At 36.6% G+C, this 13,269-nt stretch overlaps 2 protein-coding genes across 3 annotated transcripts; one reads left to right on the top strand and one right to left on the bottom strand.

Annotated features, from left to right (window-relative positions):
- Nucleotides 1-947: 947 nt before the first annotated feature.
- LOC107782764 (uncharacterized) lies at nucleotides 948-5,900 on the bottom strand. 2 transcript variants are annotated; one of them, XM_016603700.2, is made up of 7 exons: nucleotides 5,250-5,900; nucleotides 4,998-5,078; nucleotides 3,810-3,884; nucleotides 2,066-2,110; nucleotides 1,912-2,001; nucleotides 1,693-1,794; nucleotides 948-1,331 (listed from the first exon to the last, which is right to left on the bottom strand). In XM_016603700.2, exons 1-7 carry the CDS (start codon nucleotides 5,742-5,744, stop codon nucleotides 1,152-1,154), a joined length of 1,068 nt encoding a protein of 355 aa, XP_016459186.2. In that variant the 5' UTR covers nucleotides 5,745-5,900; the 3' UTR covers nucleotides 948-1,151. The 2 variants fall into 2 exon arrangements, with proteins under 2 accessions (XP_016459186.2, XP_016459188.2); XM_016603702.2 differs by lacking the exon at nucleotides 2,066-2,110.
- A 2,169-nt stretch (nucleotides 5,901-8,069) lies between these two features.
- On the top strand, nucleotides 8,070-12,273 carry LOC107782763 (serine/threonine-protein kinase STN8, chloroplastic). Its single transcript, XM_016603699.2, has 4 exons — nucleotides 8,070-8,843; nucleotides 9,740-9,913; nucleotides 10,179-10,583; nucleotides 11,366-12,273. The coding sequence occupies exons 1-4, from the start codon at nucleotides 8,286-8,288 to the stop codon at nucleotides 11,699-11,701; spliced, it is 1,473 nt and encodes a 490-aa protein (XP_016459185.1). The 5' UTR covers nucleotides 8,070-8,285; the 3' UTR covers nucleotides 11,702-12,273.
- Nucleotides 12,274-13,269: the final 996 nt, after the last annotated feature.

The following is a 13,269-nucleotide window of genomic DNA, read 5'->3' on the forward strand; positions in this document are numbered from 1 at the left end:
TACTTCAAAAATTTTCTGTGGTGTTACATTTATTCCAATGGATTAGATGCGTCACACAATAGAGACTTAAATACTAGGTTATTTCTTTTCATATGTCTAAGTTTTAATGAACAAGTTATCTGATACTACATATGTTGGTGAGAGATATCAAGTACCCAGTGATATTAATAGAGGTACATGCAAGCTAATCTGAACACCACCATTATATATAAAAAGGGGATCATTCTTGGTACTAGGATGAAACTGCCCAGCCTACTAGTGATATTATCCGCTCTAGGCCTAAGCCCACACGATTTTAAAATACGTCATTAGGATCTAAGGCTTGTTAACTTATCCATCCAACATATCTCCCGTGTCTTAATGTGGGATTCGTCTAGGATATCATATATACTCCTTTAGGACTCAGCGTCCTGGCTAAGGTGTGCCCACCATCGCCTAGGATGTCACATATACCCCTTAGGACTCAACATTCTCACTGAGGTTTGTCTCACTATCGGTTGCACAGGAAGTGCCTCTGATACCATATGTAACAAACCAGCCTACTAGTGATATTATTTGTTTTGGGCCTAAGCTCGCCCAGTTTTAAAATGCGTTACTAGGGTCTAAGACTTGTTAACTTATACACCTAGCATCTCTCCTTTATTTTACCATGTCACACGGAAACTCCAAAGAATCTCATAAACCCTCACTTGAATCTTTTCTTTTGCCTCCCATTCACTCTTCCCCGGATTCCCAAATCCCAATAATAAAATAAAGTAACCTTTATAACGTATAATCTGGTATTCAAGAATTCCATGTCCTTGCAAAATATGGAATATTGGAGAATGGTAACTACTGCTATTGTGTCATAAAAATTCAAGAAGAAACAAATAAATACAGATGGTCACTTTGGTCTCCAATTGGCCGTTACTAGATAACTCGGTGAGGGTAAGTATTTACCTATTATATCATAAAATTTAGCTATATGAACTCGGAAATATCTGGTTCCATATACCAGGATCTACATCAACTGTATTAGACACTATACAGATTACAAGCTAGATAAACAAAATCTTCAAAATAATAGATCTACTCAGCAACTGTAGAGACAATAATTATAGAGAAATCAGTGTCCTTTAGGTGTGATGTACATTGTGAAGAAATCTAGCAGACTAAAAGAAATCCATAGGGAGCTCCCAATCATCAGTGAGTTCTTTTATTTTCTTTCTTAACTTTTTTCCTGAAGATCTTTTACGGCTTCGTCCATTCTGGGAATTAGCATGCGGGTTTCTTAAGACCCGGTAATCTTCCACTTCATCTGCAGAGTAGGTTTTCTGGGCATCCCAGAATCCCTGGCAAATGTCGTTATGATATGGTTAGAATAATAAATACTTGCTGCCATCAAGTAGCACTTAACACAACTGTGACTCAACCACATGATTCTGTTTTCCAATTCAACTATGCTTAGGGTCATATCCACTGTCAGTTGTTATTTACGCTGGATTACAGAAAGAAAAAAAAAAAGAGGATGTTTGGTCGGTGGGGGTTGGGGGGTGGGGTGGGGTGGTGAGGAACTCGCCATCCCACTTCTCTTGGTCAAACCAAAGTACAGGTATTCATAAGCCAGTTCAGATAGAACTTTGAAGAAAAATACCAAAAAGTAAATAGTTACTCCTTTAACATTGATTATTGACCATGAACACTCCCAAGTACCTTAGTAAGTTTCTGTAGGCGTGAGACTGCAGCTTCTTGCACGACAATGGTGTCTGATAAAACGTCGACCACATCCTCAACAAATAGACAATAGGTGCTCACCTGACATAAACCAAGTGCAAGTATCAAGAATAAAACACACTACTTTAACTAGAATGACAAATAGGAGGACGTCAACAAGTAGCTGCACCAAAAGAAAATGCATTTGTATGAACCTACCAAGCTGGATGGTATTATGGATATTCCTAAACAATCAAGCTCAAGAGATTCCACAGCCCCCGAGTTTATATTGAAGGTATAGCCACGAACCTACAGAAAAATAATATTTATTACAGTATATACAGATACTGGAAAAAGTGAAGCAGTTTATCACCTTCCCAATATTTCGTTGACGTGGTGTTACAACATTGTACCCCACCTGCAGAAGAGACAGATATAAAAAAACTGAAGAAAGAAGCAAAGGCTATACACTAAATATAAGAAAAGAGAAGGGGAAAGGAAAACAATGATAGGTGGCAATCCATAAGCATGAAAGCACTCTCTCAAATATTCCAGCAAAACCATGAAGATTTTAAGGAGGCAGAAAGCCTGGGGAAGATAATGCATCCAAGTTGAACTCTTTATCGTTGGGGAAAGTGAATGAAGAATGACATGCACTGGAATGCCATTCTTTTTAATATTATCTAAAACTGAATAAAAGATACACGAGTCCATTTAAAACTGAATATTAATCATTTTCTTTAAATGTACAAGTAGTCACCAAAACAAACTTATGCATCTTAATCCAAGAACTGATATTCCCCGGGGCAAATTCAGTTCCTAGGAACTCCATATGTTTTCACCTTCATGCCTGAGCCCGAAGGAGGCTCATAGCCGACTAGGATGTGAGCCAATCATACATGGACAAATTTTTAATAGAAAAAACTATCATAGTGTACTTGGTCAGGCAGTATCCTTCACTTGTGAATCCTTCACGCCATTCCCATTAGTCCGAAGAAGATTGACTTGTAAGGTGCTTCAATCTCAATGTTATAGGTTTCGACTAATTCTTTAGACTTGCTCGGATCAATTTTAGTCATCAGACAGAGACCAGAGTCTAGGAAGTTTTCAATGGAAAAGGATGAAACTCCATGAGTAAATAACCAAATTGGTCTCTATCATTAATGATATACACTGATTCTCAAACTATATTTTATTCCGAAACTGTCCTCAATGTTCAAAGCTAGTTTCTAGATGGTCCTTGACTTTACCAGCCGTGAAATGTGATCAGTACTGCACTTGATTTCATAGCTGTTAAAAAAAAGCTTTTTTTGCCAGTACCGCCGGTAAAAGCTAGGCAGTACTGATAACATTTTAGGGTATAGTTGGAAATTGGAAAAGAAACTAATAACCATCAAATTTTTCTTGTTATGGATTTAGTTTGAATTTCAAATAGTATTCATATTTGTCCATAAGTTGCTCTAAACTCATTGCTTTTGAGCTTGAGGGACACAATTAATAAAAAACTAAACCAAATACTATTCACATTTATAAAGAAATCAACCAAATTTCGCTGCATTTGAGTTTTGGTGGACAACAATGAATGTCAAACATAAACCAGTGAACCACTGTCTCTATATTGTTATTTACAAGTATAGCTTTCATACCTTTTTGTTTCTTCTTGTTTTCTTTTTTCTCCTCATGATATTAAGCAAAGTGACTTGTAAAGACTAAGCTGGTTATTAACAATAGAGATCAATTATGTAATTTATTCATATCCAGTTAGAAGTAAAAATCAATATTTAAAAGTCCTTCAGCCAAATAAACTCTAAGTACTGAAGCTTTGTAAACTTACCAAAGTCTAAATATGAACCACTTTTTAGTTCGATAAGTACTGAAGAATTAAGGTTTTCATCACATGGAAATATAGAATGAATCTACACAATGAGTTCCGTGTTTGCATAGTTTAGCAGCATTTATATGATGCCAAACAGTTCAATGGAAAAGAGAGTTCTAGTTCACGGACACAGACACACAGTAAGAAGTTAACTGCCCAGGAGCATGAATAAAAACCTTCCCGAGCTACTCTGGATATCAGTAATCTCCAAAAGGAACCAATAAGAAGTGAGAGAGCATACCAACGTCTGCAGTCCAACAAGCTTAAATTCATTTTCCATCACACTCTCATCCTCAACAAGTACAACATCTCCAACCTACAATGATCAGTGAAAACACATTGTTAATCATTATCCAAGAGCAATTACCGAGGATCAATGCAATACACAAATTTTGGAATCAGAAAAAGGTTGAAAGCTGAGAAAAACCCCATCTATGTACCCTCTAAGCCAAACAGATTAAGGTGCGTGATTTTATCTCATTCTGAAAGAATTTCAGGATGTTTTGATGAAGTGGAGGCTTTTGAGTAGTATATCTTAAAAGGAAAATCTCTTAAGCTTCTTAAAGGTAAAGAAACTCTTTCAAGTTTAGCTCCAAATAAAACACAAACAGCATAACCTATCTTCACACGTGCAATATTGCTCGATCGTCATCCCACCCTGCCCAAGTGGGAGTTCCAGCCCTGTCTCAATTCCAGAGAGCATTTTAGAACAATGCTTTATTATTTTTCTGTTCCTTTGAGCTCGACTTTAGTTAGCAGAATTAGGATGTTTGAAAGACTTTTACTACTTTGGAAAAGCAACTAAGAAAGGTGGTATCCTGGAACTGCAAACTCCATTCCTTAAACAGGCCTAATAATGAAGATGAAATTGCATTAGCAGTAGGGAAATCATATGCAATCAAACCTTGATATATCCTACAAATGTCAAATAAACTTTTTTTTATGATGGTGGTGTCAGGGCCAACTTCCGTGCACCCCGACTATTCCACCGGTTACCTGCTACCTTCCACCAACACCGATTCAAGGCTTATGCATATGGAAAGAAATCAATTTAGATGAGGTAGTTTGACTCGGCACAGAGTTTAAGAAGAAAAAAAAGACTTTTGAAACTTGTGGTGTTAAAAGCATAAGGGGTAAAAACTTTGTGGGGCAATGACATCTGGTTATAAAAGCTTCTCATTAAGGGTAAAATGAAGAGTTTAAAGTTGAATTATTTCCAATTGTAGAAATATGTTATTATTTTTGGAATGGACTAATTAGGAAAGTGTATCATCTAAATTGAAACAGAGGAAGTATGCAAATTGCATCCGCCGGGTACAAATGACAGACTAATTATCTAAGATAATACTATGAACAATCTTAAATGGCTGAGCTACAAGATTGAGGTAGAAATGTAGGCATTGGAAAGCTACAATTTTTACAAAGTTACCTGTTTGACATCTTCCAGCAGAAACTTCTCCACCTCACCAGAAAGTAAGTTTGGCCTCACTTCAACTAGGAAAACAATCCACTGAAATAGGAAATAAATCAGAGGACTGCAGTTGCTAATATGTTATAACCCTATGAAAGCTGCAAACTTTTCCTACATTGCTCAGTAAATTTTGAATGGAATAAAAGGAAAATGCTAACATTTCCCAAAATATGACAAAATTGAAGTACTAGAAAGGCTTTCGAACTGTACAGAATTTATCTCCACCCAAAGCTGGGAAACAAAGCCCAAGCTGAGAGCAGAACGAATGCTGATCACTTGCTTCGCAATCATATTCGACCTTTTCATCATTTGCTTCCTCCTCCGCACAATTCCCTTTTCCAGCCGGTCCAATTTAGATTCCACATCCACAGAATCCGCACCATTTTTCATTAATTCACCCTTCTCCACTTGTTCATCTGTTATTGGAGCTGCGCTAAGAGGAATTTCAGTTTCTTCCTTGTCCTTTAGCCATAAATCGTCAGAAAATTCATACTCATCGGAATTAAACAGACTCGACTTGGTTAAGTTCCTTTTTGCTTTCCCCAGTTTGAAACAGTCACTGGAAAACTGTATCCTGTTAATTCCAAGTTCTGAATTGAGAAGTAAGTCAGGAATACCATTGATGAGTAGCGTTTTGTGGGCCAGTTTGGATGTAGTGAAACCAAATGAATGAGGAAAGAAGGTAGTAGAAAAGCAATTACACATTGCAAAAATGTTGGAATTCAGGGAATTTTCCGGCTAAAATCTGAGCCACTCGTCAGTCATGGCTATTCTTTTTCATTATCGTCGAAGCGAGCGCCAGCTTGAGAGCTTGCTCATGAAAATTCCTCATCCCCAGAGAAGATTACTGCCCCTTCAGTTAATTTAATATAAAGTTTAAATTTAAATATTTAAAATTATACGAAAAGTATTATATATTATAATTTTTCTCAAGTCAACAATAACAACAATCCAATATAATATCACGTGTAGGGTCTGGGGAGGGTAGTGTTGTATGCAGACCTTACCCCTACCCCAGAAGATAGAGAAGTTGTTTCCGAAAAACTCTCGGCACAAGAAAATGAAAAAGAGGCAATGAAACAATAACAATCAATACGTCAAGAAGACAGTGCCAACAACCTAAGAATCAGATAAATAAATGGAAAATGCAATATCAATAATCAGAATAATAGAAAGGTATTAGGCAATCGGAGCAGAAAATAATACAAACACACCAAGTACCACTAACAATCTAAAGCAAGACACTACAAACTAGCCTAACACCTTCAACAGGGGAGAAAAACGTTCAACTGCCTACTAACCTACGACCCTAATGCTCGCCCTCCAAGCCTTCCTATCTAAGGTCATGTCTCGGTGAGTTGGAGTCGCGCCATGTCCTGTCTAATCACTTATCCCCAATATTTCTTAGGCCGTTTCTACCGCTTCTCATACCTGACAAAGCCAACCGTTCGCACCTCCTAACCGGGGCGTCAAGGCTTCTCCACCGCACGTGCCCGAACTATCTAAGCCTCGCTTCCCGCATTTTGTCATCTATGGGCGCCTACCCCACCTTAGCCTGAATATCCTCATTCCTAATTTTATCCAACCTAGTATGCCTGCACATCCACCTCAACATCCTTATTTCTGCTACTTTCATCTTCTGGATATGAGAGTTCTTGATTGGCCAACACTTTGCCCCATACAACATAGCCGGTCTAACCACCGCTCTATAAAACTTGCCTTTAAGTTCTGGTGGCACCTTTTTATCAAGACGCCATATGTTAACCTCCATTTCATCCATCCCGCCCCTATACGGTGTGTGACATCCTCGTCAATCTTTTCGTTCCCCTGGATTATAGACCCAAGATACTTAAAACTCCCTTTCTTATGGATGACTTGTGAATCAAGCCTCATGTCACTGTCTGTTTCCCCCGTCACGTCATTGAACTTGTACTCCAAGTATTCTCTCTTAGTCCTGCTTAACTTGAAACCTTTAGACTCCAGGTCTGTCTCTAAACCTCCAGCCCCTCGCCGACACCGCCTCGCGTCTCATCAATCAGGACTATATCATCAGCAAATAACATACACCATGGTACCTCTCCCTTAAAATGGTGCGTCAGAGCGTCAATATAATAATACAAAAATATTTTAAAATGTTGGTCAATGTTTACGTAACTTAAATCTCGAAAATTTACATAAACTGGAACGAAGAAAATACTAAACTTACCATGTATGTGCTCTTCATTTGCTACGAAGCTTCAATTGGCATACTTTATCCATGACAATCGTTTTAAGTTGTCACATGGAAAAAATTGCAAAATTATTAAATCTCTCCCTAAAGTTTACAAACGTAGACATTTTCTAAAAATAAAGAAGTATCATATATTTGTTTGTCGGGCTAAAAAGAAAAAGAAAAAAGAAAACAAGGAGCAGAGCTTTTTCCCAACCTAAATCAAGTCAAATTAAACAATTCATCTTTTTCTAGTAAGTTTTTCTTTGTAAGAAGAATTGATCTTGGAACTTAAAAGAGTGAAAATTTATGTTAACTTTTTGACTACAATTTCAAGCAGTGTATCCCAAGTCTCTATCTTAAGCAATAGTTGGTACTTACCTAATTACACTATATTTCTCAGGCTAAAAGGAAAAGAAAAAAAGAAGAAGAAGGAAAAAGGCAGACACAATAGCCAGATTTACAACGGCTAATTAAAAAATAACAATATTTTTAAAAATAATCGAAATTTAGCTACTTTTTCATGCAAAAATAAAATCTGAACAAAAACATCCATAAAAAATCAGAAAAATTCCAACATAATATGCTGAATTTTTTACATATGAGATTCTAAAATAATATGCTGAAAATTTCAACTGGAACATATTATGCAGGAGCAAAATAGTGAAACTTTCTCTTTTTTCAGCAAAATAATAACTATTTGTCAATAACTTTGCAAATGTCAACTATTTTTTAATTAACAATCCGACATCTGACTAGCGAAGGTATTTTTCACAAAAATCCAAGTCTAATCAAACTATTCATCTATCTACTCCTCTTGCAACCGAATACAGAATACATAATGCAAGAAAACAGTTCGCGCTTTTTACATTGATAATCAAATCTTGGCTAGAAAATGCATTGTTGTTTTTTCATACTCCACACAACCATGGCCAAAAAGGATAAACCTAGGATTGCCACGTGGACAAAATTCTACCTCTGCTGACATTATACTGAGGACACACTGGAAAAAAAACCAGACGCACTCTTATTCATTCATGGCGTCTCTGCTTTCTCCTGCTACTGCAACAATTTGTTTCTCACCACTGAAACCCATTTCAAAAAGCTATTATTTTTGGTCTTGCACCAACCACTGCAAAAGAAATAATACAATTACTTGCAATTCTTTTGTTAATGACATTTCTGATAATTTAGACCATTCTTTATCTCAATTTCCACTTTTCCAATCTGGGTATACCCAGTTTCAAAAAGTGACTGGCGAATTACCTGAAGAACAGAAGTTGGGGCTGTTAGTTTTTGCTGGGCTTGCTTGGATTTATTTAACTGCTAGACCAGGAGTGTTAATTGGTGCAATTGATGCTTATATTTTAGCACCTATTCAGGTTGGGTTGGATAGTTTGAGTGGGAAAAGGAGTTTTAAAATGAGGGATTTCTTGATTGGGGAAAGGTTGGGTGAGGGTTCATTTGGGATTGTTTACTCTGGGGTTATTGTCCCCAAGAATGTAAATTTGGATGAAATTTTTAGGAGAAAAGGATCATCAGTAAAATCACTTATTACTGACTCAAGGTTCAAGGAAAAGGTCATTCTTAAACAGGTAATGAGATGATTTATCCTTAAACATTCTCCATTTATGAGCAATATTTGGCTGCATAAGTAATATCACTTGTATACTTGTTGTTAAATAAATATTCTTTCTCCCTATGTTTCATTTTATATATTGATGTTTGATTGGGTATAGAATTAAAGAAAGAAAAACTCTAGGCAGATACCAGAGTACCTTTAGAACTTGTGGTTTTATATATGTTATGGCATTTCTATAGCTATAAAAGCATGTCATTAGGATAAAATGAGAAGATTTAAGTTAAAGAGTTTTCATGTATAGAACGATGAGGTCTCATGTTCAAATCTCAACGGAGGCAATTATACTAGGTGATCTCTTCCCATATGTCCAAGCCTTGGTGGACAAAGTTACCCGATACCTCTGTGGTGGTGGGAGGTAGCAGGTATCCCGTTGAATTAGTCGAGGTGCGCGCGAGCTGGCCTTGGCAGCACGGTTATGAAAAAAAGAGTTTTCAAGTGTAGAAAAGCGTCAAATTTTTGGGAATGGATTAAAAAGGGAAGTGTCATGTAAAATGGAATGGAGGGAGTAGCTATTTTCTTCCCTTATACTGACTAACCTTAATCTTATAAAGGTTCCAAGTTGTGAGTTCTTTGTAAACATTTTAGGCTTGATTATGATTATGTTTTCCACATCCTATTGATCTATATTATTTAACTTCCATAATCTTGATTCGATTATTGTGTCTTCTATATCCTTATAATCTGGATTGCGTCCTCAGTCCTCTTGTTTGTCTCAACTATATAGTTATGTTAAACCCCTTTTTATCATTCTCGGCTCTTGAACTATTTCTCTCTCGCATTTGTTTTCTATCTGGCTTCTTTAATACTCTTCCTTCCCTACCTACAGTTAAGTTTGTTTTCAATTTATAGGTTAAGATTGGTGTTCAAGGAGCTGCAGAATGTGGTGATTTTGAAGAATGGTTCAATTATAGGCTATCAAGAGCGGCTCCCGAGACATGTGCAGAGTTTCTTGGTAGCTTTGTTGCTGAAAAAACTAACTCACGATATACTAAGGGTGAGAAATGGCTTGTCTGGAAATTTGAGGTAATTGAGCCATTTGAAGTACTTTTCCAGCCGAACTTTTTGTGTCTTGAAAGTAAAATATAAGGTCATCTGTCATGGATGTTAGGCTAAGGCTATAGACAAACACCAGTTGCAATTATCAGTTACCATATCCCCTTTTTTCCATATTGTTGGAAATTTTCTATGATTATATTTTATATTTATTTGCCATATCTATGTTCAGTCAATTGTATCAAAACCTGTTAGATGGCAGCTGCATCCATAATGTAGGAACTTCATGTGACAGGGAAATCGGGACCTAGCTGATTACCTGCAGGATCGTGGCTTCCCCTTGAACATGGAATCTATCATGTTTGGTCGTGTCTTAGAAGGATTGGAGTCAATTCAACGGAATGCACTAATTATTAAACAAATCATGCGTCAGATTATTACTTCCCTTAAGAAAATCCATGACACGGGTATAGTCCATAGAGATGTAAAGCCGTCCAACTTAGTGGTCACGAAAAAGGGACAAATCAAGCTGATAGATTTCGGCGCAGCAACTGATCTCCGGATTGGAAAAAATTATGTGCCTGACCGCGGGTTACTCGATCCTGATTATTGTCCACCTGAACTCTATGTAATGCCAGAAGAAACTCCAAAACCACCACCCGAGCCAGTTGCTGCACTTCTTTCCCCAGTTTTATGGCAGGTATCCTTCTAATACATGGATTTATATTGCTTTTCACTCTTCCTTCGTTGTAAGCTTGACACAGAAAATGATTCTATATGTTGTTGGATAAATATTAGAGATGGATACTAATCAGAAAAACACTTAACAGTAAGAGAAGATAGAGTTTTGTGTGAAAAACCTAGTCCGAGGTACGCTATGGAGAGGCGCTGACTTCAGAATAGATTTCCGTCACTACCTAGGTGCAAATAGCAAAGTGACGGCCTACTCCCAAAATACAAAGAACCAGTCAGGAATCTTCTAATGTGCACTCAAATAGAAATTCCGCAGAACTCTCAAATCTCTCAATTGCTTTGGTAGGAATTTAGAGTGAACTGATATGAGTCTTTGGTAGGAAATGAAATGATAAAGATTGAGGATGCAGAAATTCAAGTCATGTGGATAGGTATTTATAAAGATCCAACAAGTACGTAACTTACCTTTTCAAGCCCTTTAAAGATTGGATAACACATTTTCACAAAGAATAAGTATATTCTTTAAAGAATTTTAACACCTTTTCACAAAATATTGTACCTCGCCCAGAAGGTACATTTTAATTTTTCGATCGCTCTAAATAAATTCCAACATATGTAAGTATGCCAAAGGTTAAAAAGAATGACTAAAGTTGTAAAGTTGTCTCAAATCCATTAACTACACTAGACTTTCAGTCTCTTGGATCCAACCATGATGTTATTGCAGAGTTCATGTTTTATACTTAGCATGAAAACTCTTGTTACTTAGCATGAAAACTCTTGTTATTGCAGCTAAACAGTCCCGACCTCTTTGACACATATTCTGCTGGAATAGTGCTTCTGCAAATGGCAGTACCAAACTTAAGGTCTACAGCAGGCTTAAAGAACTTCAATAGAGAACTACAGGTCATTGGATATGACTTGAATAAATGGAGAGAAAAGACCAGGATGAGGCCCGACCTCAGTATTCTTGATCTCGACTCTGGTAGAGGGTGGGATTTGGCTACGAAACTTATTTCAGAGAGAGGTGGGCGTTTATCTGCTGCTGCGGCTCTTAGACATCCTTATTTCCTTCTAGGTGGTGACCAAGCTGCTGCAGTTCTCTCCAAATTAAGCTTCACAAAATAGGAGTGCGACTTGGTGATGCAAGTACGACATGCTTTTTGTGATCGATACTCGTTTACCTCCTTGTTCTGCCGATATTTTTTTTGTCTGAGACATCTTCTCTCGTTAGTATCTGGAATCGTTGATGCTGCATTCGTACAGTTTGTTCATCAATCAATGCTCTCAATGGCTATAGAATATAGATTCATGAAGTGGTTCCAGAGCCGAAAATAAGGAGAAGATGCTGAACAGGGAAAAATGTATAAGCGACTCGGTTTTGCATAAATTTAAAAGATCAAGAAGGAAATTTGTAGTTTACCCATTTTGGTAAGGTGAAGAAAATCATAATACATTTATTTTCTTCTTGTTTTAAATAATAGGAAATAGCTTCTAACACTTTGTTTGAGGACAAGAGGAAATTTCACCACGTTGCCAGTGGCGGAGCCACATTCAACCAAGGAGTGTCAATTGATACCCCTTCGCCGAAAAATTATATTGTATTGCTAGATAAATTTTTCTGTTTTATGTATATTTACTGTATCCCTAAACTTTTTGGTGTATCTATATATTTATATTTTGATACCCCTCGGTAAAAATTCTGGCTCTCCCACTGCAGTTGTAGCAATCAAGTTCTTTTCCCTGCACAATAACTAAGAAATTTATGAGTTAGAACAGCTTCAAAGATAACCATTTTCGCAAAGCTACAAGCCAGGGGCGAAGCTACTTTGGTTGAAGGGTGGTCTATAAGGTAAAAAATTACTTGTTATTGATTAAAAACAGACTTTGAACACCCTTGCATACAGGGGTGGATCTACCTAGGAGATTAGGGGTGGTACGGCACCCGGTCGCTCTGGTAAAATTTTATTTATCTACTATGTTTTACTAAAAAACATATAAATATTAAAAGAGTGCACCCCAAAGTCACAAATTGATAGTGGATGCCACGGGTAAGCTGCCAAATTTCTAGACCGTGACTCGGGATCGAAACTTAACGCATTCCGTAGCTGGTGCCTCCTTGTCGTTTTAGTTCTCTTCTTACTTTCTTCTTCATTTTTGTATTTTATCTACTCTTTTTTATATTTGTTCTCTTCTAAAATTTACTTTTCTTTTTATTTTATAGTTTTGCGTATGTATTCTTTTTATTTTTAGAGCAAAAACTTATTCTGAAATATTGAATCGAAGGTCTATTGGAAAGAAAGGGTAAGATTAAGTATACGCTAATTCTCCCCTTGTGGGATTATACTGAATTTATTATTATTGTTGTTGTTGTATTCATCCAATATTATATTTTCTTTACTATACAATTTTTTTAAAGTGATGACATCGATAAAAATAATATTAATCTAGCTCCAAAAAAAAAATCTAGCTCTATGTAGATTAAATAAGTGTATTTGCTAACTTAATTTTTTTATTTTTTATGTTTTTATTCATATTCAATAGAATTTGAATTGAGAGAATTAGATCGAGCTGCACAAAACTTATTCTGTTTGGTGATCACGTATTTATATGCACCAAAAATCTGCTAAATTAAATTGAATAATTTCAAAATGGATCGAACCGAACTGAACTAAATCAATATGGGTTTAACCGAC

The sequence above is a fragment of the Nicotiana tabacum genome, chromosome 5 (genome assembly GCF_000715075.1).
Source record: "Nicotiana tabacum cultivar K326 chromosome 5, ASM71507v2, whole genome shotgun sequence".
Classification (NCBI taxonomy): domain Eukaryota; kingdom Viridiplantae; phylum Streptophyta; class Magnoliopsida; order Solanales; family Solanaceae; genus Nicotiana; species Nicotiana tabacum.